This window comes from Manis javanica, chromosome 14, assembly GCF_040802235.1.
Source record: "Manis javanica isolate MJ-LG chromosome 14, MJ_LKY, whole genome shotgun sequence".
NCBI lineage: Eukaryota > Metazoa > Chordata > Mammalia > Pholidota > Manidae > Manis > Manis javanica.
The window spans coordinates 17253189-17271991 of NC_133169.1; the positions used below are offsets into that span (position 1 = coordinate 17253189).

Here is an 18803-nt window from a genome sequence, read left to right on the forward strand (position 1 = left end):
GCTTCACCTTTTCTTCAAGAAGGTGGTTCACTGAAGTGTTTAAAAAAGAGGACAGAGGAAGAAGTCGTAAGACTAATAAGTAGCTGATGCCCCTCCTCCACCAGCGCCCCCACCCCCACACTCTCCTGCTTCAGCTGATCAACACCTGATACCAACAGAATATAATCCTAACCTCTGCTATCTATCATGCATCACCCAAGACCAGCTCATTTGCATCCAGATGTTAGCTACTGTGGGCTAAGTATGCTATTAAGTCAAAAGTATAAATATAGTTTAACCACTGTTGAGCAGGGAAAGATTGTCATCTTTGGTTGTACTGTGAATTTCCATCTACTATAAAAATATTCATATGTGCTTGAAGCAACCTTTATTCCAACAACAATCTTCTCAGCATTTAGATATTCTCACCACTGCAATCAATTCACCAGTGTCAGGGTGTATTTTAGAGCTCCCCTCCAAGTGAACTGGCCAGTCTGTATCAGCTGCTTTTGTTGGTCATTGTAATTGCTTTTGCAAAACATTATCTTAATGGGTAAAGCATGACATCAGTAGTATGATGTCAATATTCTTACGTCAACTGCCGAGAGCATTCTTACTTCCTGTTTCAGTGTAGTGAAGAGAATAGGAAAGGGAAATTCAGCCAGCCTGAGCTTTCATTGACCCGGATTTGATTTGTGAACTCCATCACTGGAGTGTGTGTGTCAAGCATCTATATTCCATTGTAATTTGTAAAGATCAGTGCATAGACTTTCTATGAGTTGAATGTCTGATTATTTCTTCTCTGGTGGGATGCCCTGAGAAGGTCTTCATTTAGCTGTCAGTCCCCTCCTGTTGTGTCATCTTTTTCTCTTCGGTATGCTCCTTGACTGCATGAAGACAGAATTGTCTGAACACAAGCAACCTTTATTGATCCATATTTCTGTTTGAAAGGCCAGAGATATGCAGAAGTAGGAGATGATTTCTTTTCTCTAGAAAGCTTACTGCAGAGGAGGTCTGCTCATGGGGTCGTAGATCTGCAAGACCAAATGAATGTTACATTCAGAATATATTGTAGGCTTAATTTTGATGATTTATCTTATGTAGTTGTGTTTTGTTTTTTGTTTTTGTTTTTAACCCCATACTCATCTTCCTTTCCTGCCCAGGGCAGTTTCACTCTACCCTGGGAATAGTGACCTGGTCAACACTTGGGCATTTATTCCCAAATGGGTGGATTTCTGTGCCTTCAGGCTTTTGCTCCCAGGAGTATAACTTAGGTGAGGCAAGAAACATTCTTAGGGATCAGAGATAAAATGCTTGTTTTGCATCTGAGTTTCTGATTAGGTGTTTCTTGAGATTCTCTTTGAACATCCCTAGTTGGGTAGTTGTGAGGATATAGTTAATTAAGCTGTATTAGGACAAATATACACACACTTGTTAAAACATTTAATTTGCCTCAATAATATTGATTACATGGCAGAAGTTTGTTTAAACTGAATGGTATTTTTCCCCTCTAGTGTTACACTTCTTGAATGCAATCTGTATAATAGATAATAGCCATCATCAGTTAAATATCATGTTAGTTATAAAGTAATGTCATAAGAATTGATTTGGTCTTGGCAGTGGAGGAGAGCTCTCCTTTCATAGCCGATATAGATGATTAGTCAGTGTTTTAAGCAGAATCATGATTCGTATAAAGTGTGTATATTTTATAGACTTATAGTTACTCTGTGTTACATGAGTGCCCATTATATTAAAGAAAAGCTCAGACAGTTAATTATGCAAAACATCATGTATGCAATTACCCAGCATTATTATGCATTTAACAGTTTTATTGATTTGCCAGTAGCTCACTTACTGTATTCAGAGCTATAAACAAGGGATGCTCACCCCCAGATTGAAACAGGTCCAAGAAAACAAGCTAAGGATAAATTACACCACTAAGCGCCTCTGCATCAGATCGAATCTTTAAATACAGAAACTGTCAACAATCATAATGTGCAACACATTGTGATATCACAGGACCATTTCTTTTCCCATTAATAAAGTTTATCAGCCAGGAAGCATCAGAAATCACCTGGCAATACAAATTGAAGCAACTGCAATTTCCTCCATCTAAAATAGTCTGGATAACTTAACAAGGTGATCAGCGGTGGCCTCTGGCTTGCGTGGCGTAGTAAAATGGGACCCTGGTGTATTTATAGACACTTTCTAACACATGCTTTCTTGTGACACCCCTGCCTGATCTTGTTAGATTGCACTCTGTTATTAGTGCATTTCTCTTGCCAGCTTTCTGGGCCTTCACTGCTGAAGATGCATATTCTCTGTTGTTCTTCCTTTGTTTAATGTGTAATGTCAAACGTGGAGAGCTAGGGTTCTATGGGTCTCTCTATATATCGGATTAGATGGCCAACCCTCCTGGTTTGCCTGGGACTGAGGGGTTTCAGTGGGACATGGGATTTCATTGCTTAGCCCAGGATAGTCGATCAACCTACTGTCGGAACAATATTGAATAAGAAAGGACCACTGGACTCTAGAACCCCTAAAATCAGATATGGTTTCAGCTAGGTCTTTCCCAGTCGTGCTTTATTCAGTAGGTATCAAGTTTTTTTCGTGGGGCACTTTTCTTTCAATTACTGACCAGAAATGGGTTGAAGGTCTTAAATTTATTGTCCTAGATTTTCTTTTTTGGTACAGTGCACAGCCTTTCACAGAACTGGCAGAACTTTCAGCTTAAACAAAGGCTCTGATTTGTTATTTTAGGAAGCTGGGCCCTTGTCCCCAACACTATTTAGCTACGTCTTTTGTCAGTGACTCTAGCACCAACTTTGCAGGGAGCTGTTTGCCCAGTCTTCTTAATGGAGAAGTTGGAGAGAGTCTTTCAGTCTAAATGCACAAGATATTTGTTCAAGGAATCAGGAAGTAGCATTACTTAAATGACTGGGGTCCTGCTATGCAGGAATCTGTCCTCAACATTTGCTAATGAAGACCTAAATTTATAAATGAGTGTGCATGTATGTATGTGCATGTGTGTTACAATCTTTCTGAGCATGTGGGTCAGGGCTTACAATTCCTTACAATTAATGATCTCTTTCCATTAGGTTAACCAGGCAGACCTTAAGATATTTCTTATTAAAAGAAAAAATCCTTTCTCTTCCTTCCCCAACTAAGCCAGTGTACCTTAATGCAATGATGATATGTTAGAGCCAGCAGTTGTCAAAGCATCGTATTACCGTGATGCCGTAATGACACCCTGTCTCTGTGAAGTAGTCATGTTTTCTCAAATCACACGTTGCACCGTTGATTTCTGACATGACACTTCATTCGGTTGCTTTCCCTTTCTTCAGCATCATCGTCCTCTGACAATAGCAGCTGGTGCCCATTTTGTCACTAAGCGATTCACATTTTGCCACTTTATGAGAGTGCAATTAGTTGAAGCAGGCAAGAAAGAAGCTGATTGTAAAGTAACGTGCTTGCAGTTGTAACTCAGGCTGCAGAGGGAGCCGCTGGGGTCACAGGCTCTGAAGTGTGGGCCTCGGGGAACTGCCGCGTTAGTCTTAGAGATGTTCTTCCCATTAGTCTTGCAGGATTTTCTTCCAGCAGTATGGAAATGAAAAAGTGAAACAAAACAAAAACTATGATTAAAAAAAAAAAAAAGCCCCACTAACCTTCCCTTCCAACTCTTGAAATTCTGAGTACTCTGTCTGCCTATTTCTCTCTCGTATTTGTAAACTTCCAGGTGCACCAGCTTCTGTGTCCCTATATAAATATTTTGGATATAAATAAAGTGCTTGGAATTTATAATGATGATGGGTACTTTTTCGGGCTCTTAAGGATGACAGGGAAGAAAAGAGCAGCTTCTTTAGTTGACATTTATGTAGTCTATTAAGATGTCTGTCACTGGTATGGGTATAATAAAAATTTCCAAAAAATCCTGCCTTCTTATAACAGTTGGAAATTCAAAGAAGACTTATGCACACATATTCCTTCCTAGAAAATGTATGCATTGTTTTTTTCAGTAGAGAAATAATGTTGCGAGTAACTTTGAGTTCTGTATTAAGTTCAAAGGATGAAATGTAGCTGTTTGTAAAGATTTTATATTTTGATGGAGGGATTGACAATCCATAAGCCTATGGAACAGTATTTTTGTACACCAGAGTTTAACAAATAAAAGTATTGGCTAAACTTACGTCCCTTCTGCAAAACATAGATCACGTTGGGAATTTTTTACACATGCCTGTGGAAATTCTAAGTCATGGCAACTTACTGAAGATCACACGTTTACCTGAATTAGGTAGAATCTCTGAAAACAATTAAGCTTGATGATTATAATATAAATTGAATATTAACTTACAGATTATCTTGTTTCCCCTACAGCAGCAACTTTAATTGGTTCTTTTTCTTTCTTTCACGTTCTCTATAGGCACACATAGAACACGATTAATTAACTTCCAAAAATTACATTTTTAACTCTAGTGCAGTAACTTAGAAGTTTTTTTTTTTTTCTTTGCCTATCGTTAGTATCTAAATCCAAAGATCAATTTGACTCCTGGGCAAGGCAAGGCAACAAGTCCCCATGTTGAAGCAGGATCATCAGAATTAATTAAGACTGTATCTCAACCTGTGTTAAAAACGCTTTCTGAAAGCCCTGAAATTTTGCTGGCCTCCGGAAGGCTGTAAAAATCCTTCAAATTCAGTTTCTTCTACAGAAAGGAAATGCTATTCTGGACAAAGTTGTTTCTCCCTCCAGTTTATTCTCAGTGTGTTTATTCACTCAGAGGTTTTTACCAAGTTGCTTGTCTTATTCCCTGTGCTTCTCAACATTTTTTTCTAGAGTAATAAAATAACAGCAGCTGTACTAAGGCTTTAAAATAAATATTTCCTACATTTTCCAACACATGTTATTTCTCTTCATAATTCTTGACTCAATTTAGATTTTTATTAATCCGGTGTGACCTAAAATTTCTGCATTAACAGCACAATGTGGAATTGGGCTTATTCTCTTTGGCTACAGATAAAGTCATCATCTTGAAAATGGCTCTTTCTGACAAAAAGGTGTTCTTTTGAAATAAAGTCTTATTCACTACATTCCTCTTAGAGTTAATGTGAATTTTAGTGCCTCTAATTTTAGATTGAAGTGAAGTCTAGAATAAAACCCACCAGCTGACAATTGAATTTATAGATAGTTGTGAATATTTCAGGCTTGAATAATAGAGCTGTAGAATTTCAGAGACACAGAGGGAGAGAATTAAGACCCGCTGTAGTTTTAGGGTATAATGTAATGGTGTCTGGGAAGTATTCCGTGTAATGAGCTAAGTAGTAATTAGGAGACAACTGTGCTCTTTCAGAGGTTCCGTTTAGGCAGCCCTCCAGTCCTGCAGAGGTTGACAAGGCAGACCTGTGGCCGGTGGGTGTGGGGGCCCCTTCAGCCTCCTGCCATGCGTAGGTGAGCTGTGGTGTAACAGACCTCTGGGTGTGTCACCTCTACCTCTGTTCACTTTGGGCTGTTTTTTTTTAAAAAGCAGTGACCACCTTTACACTCAACAGTGAGTCTGTTGGCCTCAGTTCATTTCTGCCCTGGACTTTGGAGTCAGACCTGAGCTCAAATCCTGGCTCTTCCACTTCCTAGCTGTATGACTTCCAGGAAATCGTGTGCTCTTTCCTAGAGAGTAATACCTCAATTGTGGTTGTCTTGGGGATTAAATTAGGTAATACTTATGAAGTGTTCAGGTCAGTGCCTGGCACGTAACAAGCACTTGACAAATGGCTGCTCTGACTATTGTTACATCCACTGGACAAAAGGTAGAAACCTGTTCAGCCTGCAACACAAATCAGTTGGCTTACTTTCATTTACAGGTATAGTGAGCAAACCTTATGTAGGAGAAGGTGTTAACACTGTCTAAAGACTTCCCTGACAATTTGAACTTCATGAATTTCTTTGATTCCAGGTTACTGCAAAGCTAGGAACTGAGATTTTGGAAGAGACAGCTGACTGGAAATTCCCTATTTTTCTGGGACTTTATCAACATGCATTTGACCCATAAACATTTGGTGACCTAGCAAATAACTGATCACACACGGGAGGGTAATTTCTGGCCTTGTTCCTTAATCAGGAGTTTTGCACCTTTTGCAAGTTGATGGGAAAAAGCCCGAGGGAGAGAAAATTGGGATGAAATTGACCATAGATGATACAAAAAGAGAGAGAGAAAAAGGAGGTTCTGGAGATAACATGGTATGGTTTGTGATCCAGCTGCTGGTAGCATCTCTCCTCTGGAAAAAGAAAAAGAAAAAAACGAATGATGTCTTGAGGGCAGATGGTGAAAGAGTTAATTGTCATAGCTGTGAGAAATTCAGTGCCAGCGAGAGGAAAGGGGAACAACCGTGTTTTAGTACCCTAATAACTTCTAACTCTAGTCTAGGATCATAATGTATGTGCGAGCAGTCCAGTAATTATACGGTAATAAGTGAAGTGGTGGGGTAAGTGCTCTAAATTAAAAGGAATTCGCAGGGCTGCTGTAAGTCAGCGCCGACCCGCTTTCTTTCAAACGTTGACTTGAGGAAAAGTGCTTAGCCCAGAGTGCAAGCAGGGAGACAAGGAGAGCGTCAATTAATTACAATGCTCATTAACAGTGACGGGTACAAGGCAGCAGATGCAGAAGGGAGAGGACGCCGCGGTTCAAGGCTGGTGAGGGGGATATTTTTTCTTCCGCTAGCTCTTCAGGAAAGGACAACGCAAGTGGGTGGGTGAATGCAAGAAGGTATATTTGTGGATTTCTCCTTTCTATTCACTTTCTTCACTTCATAACACTGCTTTACCTTTCTTCACGTCATAACACTGCTTTACTTTAGCAAGCAGAACAAAATTCCCAGCCTGCAATGTATATTAAGAGACACATTCTAGCTCTAAATACTTTGCTCTTGAGACTGCCGTTTGGCACTAGTTAAGTGAACATTCTGTTATAGGAAATTCCATATTGTCCTCCATTGTAAAGTAACAGAACAGTGGAGGAAGGTGGACCTCCTTAGAGTTGAGCACAAAATTTGGGCAATGTTAAAATATCACTAGATTTATAGTGAAAGAGATAATTGCATCCCTTTAGTTATGCCATGACTACTTCCCCAAATTCTAGTGAATGACCATCACCCTGTGGGATTCCCATAAATCGACTTTCCACTGGGAAGCAATTATCCAAGTTCCTTTCTCAAATGTCACCTCTTCTTTCCGTGGTTGGCTCTGAGAAGATTCTCGGAGAGTTTGTTAAAAGGGATTTTGCTCAATGGCTATGCAGAAAGAAAATAGGACCAATTGTATCTTTTCATCTGATTATACCTTTTCAGAAATTAATCACTTATGGGTCCAACGGAGAAAATGGGGCAGTATGTTTCTTCCAGATAAGAGAGAGAGTTTGTCAGATTAGATGCTTCACGATATTTGCTTTTAGGAGATAATGATGTTGAAAAACCAAAAGAAGGGGGATACAAACACACACACATACAAACACATGTACATATTTATTAATCAATGCTGGTGATCATTTCACTCAGTTTTGTGGTCTAGGAAATCATCCTTACATATTGGCTAGAATTTTATACATGATGTCTTTGTATATTGCTAAATGGCTATGAAACAGAGCAATTTAAATAAAGAAGCAAAGTGATTGAGGATATATTCCCTATGTGTCTTCCTCGTATCAATAAAAGACACAGTTATGCTTATGGAAGCATGCTGACAAATGGTAACTACGGAGCTGAAGAATCATCTGCTCATCCTGAAAATAAAAGTTTGTTTCTCCTCATAATAAAATGATTGTAGCATCAGAACAGGGAGGGGAAATGTGGAGTGAGGGCAAATAACAATTTTTGAAGTGATATGGGTTTTACAAATCACTCCTTTTCCATGGGTAAACTCAGGATCTAGAGAGTTGGCTTAGCTATGGGCGGTGGTTCTCCAAGACAAAGGTAAAATAAAAGGAATTGGACCGTTAGTGCTTTTGTTTAGGGCCTGTCTAGGCACTTTGATGTAACCCTGTCATGCCCTTATGCTGATTACCTTCTTGTAGAACAAGAGATATTGACTAGAGAGTGAATGATGTGTAGCTCCTGGCTCTTAGGCAGCACTCTAAAAAAGCAATGTCTTTTACATATGAATTCTCCTGTTTTTTCTCCTCTCCTTCCTGGTCCGTCCCTCTTTTTTCACATCCTCTTTGCCTCTACCTCTTTTCGTCTCTGGGTTTGACACACTTTCCTTTTTTTCTCTCTCTGTTTCTGCCTCCCTAATTCTCAGGCTTCTCTGCAGAATGTCAAACAAAGATCGGCACATTGATTCCAGCTGTTCGTCCTTCATCAAGACGGAACCCTCCAGCCCGGCCTCCCTGACGGACAGCATCAACCACCACAGCCCGGGTGGCTCTTCAGACGCCAGCGGGAGCTACAGTTCAACCATGAATGGCCATCAGAATGGACTTGACTCGCCACCTCTCTACCCTTCTGCTCCTATCCTTGGAGGGAGTGGGCCTGTCCGGAAACTGTATGACGACTGCTCCAGCACCATTGTGGAAGATCCTCAGACCAAGTGTGAATACATGCTCAACTCAATGCCCAAGAGACTGTGTTTGGTGTGCGGTGACATCGCCTCTGGGTACCACTATGGGGTAGCGTCATGTGAAGCCTGCAAGGCATTCTTCAAGAGAACGATTCAAGGTTAGTGTGGGACCTGGGAGTACCCTACCCTCTCCCAGCCTCACGGGATGGAAACGAAAAGGATGTCTTCGTTCTTATCCTAGGTAGTCAGGTTTCCCAGTCTTAATTCTATCTTGACTATAAAATACATCTAGACTAAAATTGTCTAGATCTAGACCAAGAATTGTCTAGACTAATTATAGGCTCAACTCCACCTCACTGTGCCCCTTTGTCAATTCTGCTTTCCCTGTTAAGCCCTAATGATGGAACGATAAGCTTTGGGCAGAGTTTAAAAGAACACAGCTGTTATAAGAGCCTTGTGGGTCTGTTTAGCTACTGAGCAAGTGCACACTGGATTAACAGTGCCTTTATTTCATCGGTTCTTACAGATGCATAGAAATAACCAACACTTTAGGCCAGTGGTTTTCATGCAGAAAAAACACCTGGAGGGCTTGTTAAAATGCAGGTCACTGGGCCCCAGCCCTGGAGCTTCTGATTCATTGGATCTGGGATAGAAGCCTGCGAGTTCATGTTTCTACCAAATTCCCAGGTGGTGTTGACGCTGCTGGTCAGGGACTGCACTTTGAGAACCACTGCTCTAGACAAATTTAATTACCTACTATCTTCCTTCCTTCCCTATGGCTGGATATACTTTCCCTACCTTTCTAAGGAATTTGAATAAAAAGTCTTCCAAATTATTCCCAATTATAAAATATACTGACAGCTCACATAAGAATACTCAAACCTTTGTAGATCTCCAGATTTATAAATAACAACTATTCCCCATATAAAATGTAAAAAAATATTACTGAAATTTGTATGTGCCCCTTTCAACTAGTAATCCACAAATATAGAACTCAGTTCTTTTTCAAAGCTGGCAATATGTTCTTATAATTATATTTCACTTCATTAGGTCCTTTATCAAAGATCACACTTTTTTGTTGTTGACATGTGCACTGTAATAATTTCAGGTGTATAGCATAGTGATTGGACATTTTGTATACATTACAAAATGTTCACCATGATAACTATAATTACCTTTCTGTCTCCATACTAAGTTATTACAATATTACTAACTATATTCCCTGTACTGTATGAGAGGATCACACATTTAAAGAAAATAGGGGAAGGAAAGAATCATTGTTTACTGAGGGACTTTGGCACATCATTGATTTGATTCTGTTCACTAGTTTACAAACATCAGGGGTTCTCAACCTTGCTACCTTGCTGGAATCACCTGCAGACTTTAAAAATACTGATGTCAGGGCTCACACCCCCAGATTCTAAATTAATTGGCCGTGCGTGTAGCCAAGACAAGGGTACTTTTGAAAGCTTCCTTGTTAATGCTTAATGTTTTAAGGTTTAGAACCACTGCACTCCTGCACTGTGTTCTGTAAACAAAGTGTTCCTAAAATTGTGTTCACTGGGCTAGTAATATTAGTATCACCAGGAATTTGCTAGAAATGCAGATTTCCAGCCCTCCTCACAGATTGCCTGAATCAGAATCGCGGCAGGTGGGCCCAGCCATCTCTGTGTGCCTTCCAAGTGATTCTGGTGTTCCCCCAAGCTTGAGAATCTCTGCTGTCTACCCGATTTCTTCTGATTTACCACTGATGACTAACCGTTGTCATCTAAGGGTCCCTTGTCGGACATAAATGAAATGAATTTAATAACTTTGTGATGTACTGGTTTTTAAAGTGCAAACGAAATTATGTTCCTTAAACTCCAATCCTTCTAAATATTTTAACAAAAGGTGATTCTGGAACCCTTTATGTGCACATAGAGTAATCTCCCACCCTTTCCTTTTAAGAACACGTGGGAGGGCTAGTCTTCTCAATCAGATGCAACGGGGAATTTAGTGACTGCCCTTCATGGGAGAGGTTGTACCATCATCCACTTGCTTTTGTGTTGCCTATTCCACAGCTTTCCTGAGTTGTGGCTGATGAATGTGCAGTTAGAGAGTTTCCTTAAAGTGCACAGTTTTTCAATATATCAGCATTCTTAAATAATAGAGAAGATATTTAAGCCTAACCTTCTCAGTTCTTCATAGTTTTAATTTAAGAACACGAGTCAAGTTAGTGTGGAGTACGTGTTAATTACCTATTTTAATAGTTGTATCTCCATGTTTTATGGCTCATTGTTGCTATATTTTTTTAGCACTTTTCTTACAAAAACTCCTCATCTATTGGACCTTTATTTTCTTTCTACTCATCTAAAAATTGAAGGCATTAATACCTACCTCGTAGAATGCTTAAAGGTAAAATGAAATGTAAAACCGTACAGAAAGTGAGTAAGTAAAAGCAATGGTGGGCAATATGCAAAGCTGTCTTTGACTTTTGGGCATTTGAAAAATCCCTTCAGCCTATTTAGTACCATGACACAACTTGAGAAAGAAAACACTTCAAATCTTTGGATTCATACCAGTCACTGTCCAACAGTATTAGAATATTTTTATAGAATATCTAAGATTTAAACTGTTAGTAATTTGATTTTGTTAACTCAGTTTACACAGTTCTGGGTCTATCTACACAAAGATAAGCAAATATTTTGGGATAATTAACAAATACTGCTTATGCTGATATAAGCAACAAATTCTCACTATGTAAACCACTCCCTTACTCAACAAATATTTACTAAGAACCTACTGTGAGCCAGGCAGCATGCTGGGTGGAGTTTCATCTTATCAACATTTTATTACAGCTTTGTTCCCAAAGGTTTGTGGATAGGATGAATTCCTGGTATAAATGTCTCCTGCCTTGAGGGAATACCAAATTTTTAGGGTGGGGGAGGGATTCCACAACTTGGCCCTTGGCCCTCAGTATGTTTTCCAAAGACAGAACAACTCTGTGAAAAAATTTCCTGACATTTGTTTAAAAAAAATCATACAGGTGAGATATTAACAGCTATGCAATAGTTATTTACTGAGAAATAACTGGAATAGAACAATCGGGATTCTATGCCTGATTATTCCTTAGGATGCTGAAATGCTACCAGAAGCCTAACAGTGCAAAGCACAGGGTGATTCCTGGCATTGATGTATTCACTCGGTTTTACTCCATATTGGAGAGAGCAACTTTCAAGGATTTTGAGCAGGAGACAGAGATGTCACTGCCCAGATCACACTCTGGACTCGTCCACCTGGCTGTGCTTGTAGCTGGCAGCTGGGCGGCACTCAGTAAGGCTCCCCTGCTAGCCACATCAGCAGGTGTCACACCGTGGTGCTTACTTAGCCCCAAAAAGGCAGTGAGGCAAAAAAAGGGATTAAATTGTGAAAGTATAATGTAATAATTAGGGCAGTAATTGCAAGGAAGATTGAAACAGCCCCTCCTTTCTACAGCCCAGTCGTGATAGTGCTCCAACTCAAAGATGTTGAAAGCGGCCCGAATCTATTGTATCATCACAGATTCTTATTCCGATGCTGAAGGAACACGGAGAATCCAGTCTTGTGCCCTGAGGCAGCATTGCCACCAAACGAATCTGGACAGATAGTGGCCCCACCCCCACCCCGCTTCAAGCTGTCCAGGGAATGAGAAGGGATTATGCACCTCGCCTTAAGAACAAGTCTTTCTACTGGGTCACAACCCTATGGCCAGGACAGTATAGGACAGTATATAAATTTGACTTCTGTCTCATTGGGCCTGGTTGTGCCCTCATTGACTTGGCTAAGGGACATGCACGCCCAAAGACATATTCACAGAGAATATTGCCTCTTTAGAATCATTATTTCTTGTTATAATAATGTACTTTTTGATTGGTCATACAATATATAATACATGTCAATTTTAGAATTTGGGTGAAATACTTCTTACATTTAGAACCAAAAGAACATATATCCAGAGCACATCTTGAGAAAAGTAATGAGAATTCTTCTTTTCAAAGCAAACTATGGTATTCTAGTTGTGAAAGGCAAAATTCATCATTGATTTCAGGGAAAGTCCATCAAAAAGGTGTATTTTATTTACTGACCCTTCCAAGTTATCTTTGGAATGCTATTGAATTAGGTCAGCACTTAAGTAAAATTCAAGACATTTTTTTGTTGTTGTTGTTATTCTGATGGCTGACCAAAAAAAATTTTTAGAGGACTTAGACAGTTTTACCCTAGAATCCGACAGGGTTACAATTACTGCAATGATTTCATTGCCATTTTCTAGGTTTGTGGATTTTTGTGAGTGTGATATTATTCCGAGTTTTGTCTAATTCCAGTTTGGGTCTCCATTCATAAACGAGTGGAGTTTTGTTTGTTTGGTACCTTGTTAAGTTTTCCCAAGCCTCTTGTTAAAGAGTCAAGAGAAGGAAAATATTTTTATGCCCCCAAAAAGTCAATCCATCTTTCATCATTGACTACACAAAGCACTAACCCCCTGAAGTTTTTCTTTCTATATAACCCCATAGAAAAGTTACCTGCATATTTTTATATAATTAGTGTGATGAATATAGCCATTTCAACTATTCATTCTTATGCTAGGGGTAAGGGATTCTTCCCCCTCTACAATTTTAAAAAGAGGAAATTATGTATTTTTAAAGTAGGGGATTTTTGTTTAGATATTCATGATAGCAAGAGTTTTAATTCATACAAAACCAGGTCCAAGCCTCAGCCACTTACTAGCTGAGAGACCTTAACTTCTCTGTACCTGTTTCCCAGGTAGTAAGGGACAAATGAGAGCATGTCTATCAAAGTGCCTAGCTCATAGTAAGTCTCAATGAAGTATTAGCTTTCATTGATATTGGCAATTCAACTGGGATACTCAAGCACTGGGAGGTTCAAGTATTTGAGCACAAAGATGTGTTCTTGATGTTAAAGTAGGAGACGTGATCTTCCTCAGTTCACAGCCCTCTACCTTTTTGCTGTAATAAGCCCTCTCTCCTTACAGCCATTCCTCACAACAGAGCCCTTTTATACTAGGATGCATTTAGGTGGGCTAAATGCTTGCAGTTCATTTGGTTTTATATAGTTTTATGGTGCTCAGTTAACTTTTGTTTTCCTGTGACCATGAATGGGAAAATGGATAAGTTAGAAAGGGAGGCTGAATGTCGGGACTTATGTAACATACCAGATTCCCAGTTAGACTTTGCACGTGGGGCTTAGGAAATGAAGATGCAGAAAGTCATTGCGGCATAAGGTGTAGGATTGAACATTATGAGAGTTAAGTCCATTCTGGGTGTCTGTGGGAGCTGGGACAGGAGCACAGTGGAGACCCACATACTGTAAAAGGTAAATACTTAAAACTTAATAAATCAAGATAACAAAGTGCTAAGTAAAAGATGTCCTATTCTCTGATTTGGCAAATATAGCTTCATAATGTCCTGGGAGGCCAGCTTTGCATTTTTAATTCTTAGACCCATAGGAGTTTTGTGTGTGAAAGAGGCAGGAGAAGGAAGCAGAGCGAGTCCTTAGCCTGCAGCCCTGCCCATTTCTCTTTGTCCTCCTCTGCCTCCCATTGTATCTTGTACATAGTGTGGACACCCCTACCCACATGTCCAAGGCCCACTAACCCCTTCCAAACAGCTGGCCCTTGAGCATGCGCAGGACTTGTAATGTGCCTGCCAGCAGAGCAGGTCTCCTTCTAGAGGGTGGCCCCTGGAAACAAGCCCACACAGGCCCTGCAATGGAGCTTGGGGTGATTTAGCAAAAGAATTTAAGGGTCCCAAGTACTGGGAATCACAAGTCTTTTCCCTTAGCCTGTTGAAGGGCTTTTTGCACTGTGGATGCCTTTGGAAGCCTTTGGGTGGTGGCTCTTCTTTTCTGGGTCTACAGGTGGCACTGATAAAAGCCTGAATACCACGTCACACTTGGGGCACTACAGAGTAAGCATTTGCTCGCCAGCCAGATGCTAAAGCTATGTGACCTGATGCTGCTGAGTTCTTCCCCACACTGAATCGCTGACTCCTTCCCAAAGCAGGCAGTGTAGTCCTAGAGGATCTTTCCTGAAAGTCACATTTTCTCTGCCACCAGGTGCTACTTTAGTCTTAGAATAGGATATGTACAACACTGGAGGAAATAAGAGCTTACAGAGTGGCTGAACATTATATGAATCTTACAAAGGGAAATTTTTAAAAATCTATCTAATATAATTAGTGTTTAGAGAAAATAATTATCCCAGTGTATCAATGGTAGCTTTACAACTCTAATGTGCTCTAAAATTAAAATCTAAAGTAGAATGGAAATGTTTAAATTGCCTTGAAAAATCTCAATGATTATCAGTTTGGATGCAGTATTAACTTAAATCCTGAGGTAGTATTTTCAAAAGAAATATATTGTCTAAAATACATTTTGCTCCAATTCAAAACTTGCTTTTGTTATAAGTTTAATTGACTTTTCTACTTTTTCTTGCATTTGGTGTCAATTTTGTATGATTTTTGGAAATGCATTAATGTTGCCAAATTATAAATGAGAGATATTATTCTCCTACTATTTTCATTGTTAACTTCAGTGCTTATTTTGATAGTATTTTACTTGTGGAAAGTATGCATGATGTGAATGGATAGTTTAGAAATTGGCGTGATTTACAGTTTCATTTCTCTCCATTTTAAGTTTGTGAACCCTCTTCTCAGGATAAATAAGTCATGATTTTCTTTTCTATGGCTTGTTCTGACATTTAGTAATTGACCTAAATTGTCATCACTTCTGAGGCTGTCTAAAGGTACCAGAGAGCATTTTTTTTCAGTAAAGGATCAGATAGTAAATATCTTAGAATCTGTAGAGTACATGCCTTCTCATCACATAATTGCTTTGTTTTATTTTTTAAGCTATTTAAGACTATAAAAACCATTCTGATGGCGGGGCCGTGTAAAATCGTACTTAGGGCTTGTTTTGACTGCTGGCCCTTGTTTGGGGAACTGCTTGACCAAAACATGCTCCCTTTATCTTCCTTGGAGGCAACACTGACTACCAAGATTTTCATCCCAGAGGACTTCTAGGCAAATTTGCTTATAGATCATCTATTTAAACTGAAGGCAAACTCTCAATCATGGTGATTTTGTTTTAGTCTTTTATTTTAATTTTCAGAATACTTTTACTATTTCTGATCAGAATTTTCTGGTCTCTTTTCACTGCTCACTATGCTATATACATGTGTATGTATCAGCTAGCTAATCAGAAAACACAATCAATGTAAGTTGAGATAGAGTAACATTTAGGGTGGACAGAAAGTTGGATCTTGGGTTGTAGAGCATAAGAGTGGTTATTTCCAGAGATTAAGTTGCAAGGTTGATCTTCGATCAAGGAAAAGAAAATAGAAGAAAATGTAATGTTCCTCACTATATTTTTGTCCTTCAAGTGTTAGGAACTCAAATTTGTGGTACCAGAATCTCTGGAATAAGTTATATGTATTTAAGCACGTTATATTTTATTGTTGTGTTTTGGAAGTCATTTAAAATTGACACATTATTTTAACTTTTAATTCACTGGGTAAATTCTTCAGTTGGTGATACTGGATAAGAATCTGTCCCATGTAAGGGGTATATGGCAGTAACATTCAGGGAGGAAATGAATTTGCAGTGAAATGCTTTATGCTATGGTAAAATGCCTAACTATAGTTCACTATCAAATTAATGAGAGTTAGTAATTAGTGAAAGAAGGCAGACAAAATAAACTTTCCTGGCAATAAACTTGCAAAATGAGGGATGTTCTCTCCTACCATACAGTTAGGAAGAATTTACAGTATGTGATTTATGTTCTGTGGTAAATTATATTCCATTTATTTCTATTTTATAGAAAAAGACATTTTTTAGTAACTATCACAAGTTCTTAGATGTTCAGTAGTTACAATTACTAAAAGGACAAGCTTCTTAGTAATTTTTTAAACTTAGTCCTATCTTCCTACCTTACCTGAACTTCTAATGTATCTGTAACGTTAGTATATTCTCCATTGATCTTACTCTGATAAGGCCCACATTACAGAATCAGAAAAAATAAGGCTGTCACTCTGAATTATCTTTGCATATGCATCCTTAGAATCTATGCTCTTTTATTTATTTTTGTAAACTTCTTTTTTCTTTAATAAAACCCTCTGCACTCAGAAAAATAAAATAAATCTCCCATGATACACCTGAGTCAGTGTCCTCAGAAGCCTGGAAGGGAAGATGCTCGCAGGTGCTGACCGTGGGTGGAGATGGAGGGACACCCGGTGCCCTGTCTGGTTCCAGGGGCGGGTAACATCCCATGTCCTGACCCGCACAGGCCCCTCAAATGTACCCGCTCCTGATTCAGTCACTCTCTTAGGGAGAGGAAGCACGTCCATTTCCATTTCTTCTAAGGATTTCGTTGGTGAGTGATTTTCTTTTCTTAGCCTGGCCCAGCCTACAAGTTGTCAAATCAACAGCCCTCCACATGGATTCTCCTCTCAGCAAGTAACTATTGAGCGGGAAGCTTGCCTAGTTTATGTGCTCAAGTCTATGGGACTTCAAGGGTCAGTTCCAATTAATTATTTAAAAATGTCACTTGCTTTCCCTTCTTTTAGCAAGGTGGATTTTTACATTTGTGGGGGACTTCTCAGGATGTGGGTGTGTTTGATACTTTGCCCACCCACCACTGGCCTTTCCTCTGAGGAGGGGCCGCCTTAGCCTCCTATTATCTGATGACTGTTGATGAAGGGCTGGAGGCCTTCTCTGATTACAAGATAAACTCCTAAGTTAAGGTATCAGCACCTCTCTCCACATTCTAATAGCTTTCATTCTTTCTTCCTTGATCTCCCTTAACCCAGAACCAAACCTTGACAAATAAGGCTGTTTCTTCAGAGACACAAATAATAAATGAGCTCATTACAATAGCCCGTCTACAGAGCACCATGTTAAATGTTTGAGTACAATTAGTAGGAATGACGCCTTGTGCTTTATATTTTTCAAAATGCATGTTTTTATACCTATGTTAAAGTAATTACACGGTAAGACCCTTCCTTCAGGGAACTCAAAATTGGTTGTGGCTCAATCTAGTCCAAGTAGATTTAAATGTTCACTCTAAAGGTAGGAAAGGAAACAAAACATGAATCATGAGATCTTTGTCTGAAGTTCAATGTGAGTGTGAGTCTCTTTATTTTGAAAATTTGTTGTAGGAGTGTATGTCTCAGTATGATTTGCTGAGTCCTGTGGAAAAGAAATAGCAGCGCTTGTTAAAATTCAAGTTTTGGAAGCTAAGGAATGGTAGGGTGGGGGTCAGTGGCATGAATCAGAATTTTTGTCTTTTCTTTATTGATAAAGCCCAGGGCAGTGATTCACTTTTCTGATAGACTATTTGATAAACTAGGCAATATCACGGAAACGATAAAGTATACACACTGCATTAATTCACTTTCTTTTGAAGTTGTTGACAATGGGATGGTGTGGAGGCCTAGTCACTAGAGTTCTCTTACACAATTTAAAAAATTTCACATAAAAACAGAATTAGGTAAAGGATGCTGGTAAAGTACTCTAGTTTATATTAAAAATAAATGTATATTTATATTTGAAAGAAATGAGTAAACATTATTTAAAATTTATTTTTTATTGTGGTAAAAGTCACATAAAATATAGATAGCAAAAATGTATATAATGTAAAATTTATGTAATGTAAATTTCCATCAACTGTTCTTAAGTATACAGTACACTTGTGCTAACTCTATGCACATTATTACACAACAGATCTTTTAAACATGTTCATCTTGCAAAATGGAAACTCTACCAATTAAACAACTCCCCATGGCTCACCATTCTATTTTGTTTTTATCAGTTGGACTGCCTTAGTTACCTTCTATAAGTTGAATCATGTAATGTCTTTTTGTGACTGGCTTATTTCACTTAGTGTAATGTCCTCAGGTTATCCATGTTGTAGTATATGACAGGATTTTCTCTTTTAAGGGCTGAATAATATTCTGTCACATACATGTACCACACTTTCTTTTTCCATCCATTCATCATTGGACATTAGGTTGTTTCTGCCTCTTGGCTATTATGAATTAATGCTGTAATGAATGTGGGTGTACAAATACCTCTTTGAGATCTTGTTTTCAGTTTTCTGGCTGTATGCCCAGATGTGGGATCACTGAATCATATGGGAATTCTATTTTTAATTTGTTGAGGAATCTCCATACTGATTGCCATAATAGCTGTAACATTTGACATTCCTACCCACAGTGCGTGAAGTTTCCAATTTCTCTGTCTCCTCTCTAGCACTT

General features: G+C 38.9%; 1 protein-coding gene across 16 annotated transcripts in view; it reads left to right on the plus strand.

Moving 5' to 3' along the window:
- Positions 1–18803, plus strand: part of ESRRG (estrogen related receptor gamma) — a 581036-nt gene that overhangs the window by 400076 nt on the left and 162157 nt on the right. For all 16 annotated transcript variants that reach the window (XM_073221279.1, XM_073221273.1, XM_073221277.1 and 13 more), the window contains one exon: positions 8261–8676. In XM_073221279.1, the coding sequence (XP_073077380.1) occupies positions 8274–8676 (403 nt within the window). In that variant the 5' untranslated portion in view covers positions 8261–8273. The remainder of the gene's footprint in view (positions 1–8260; positions 8677–18803) is intronic.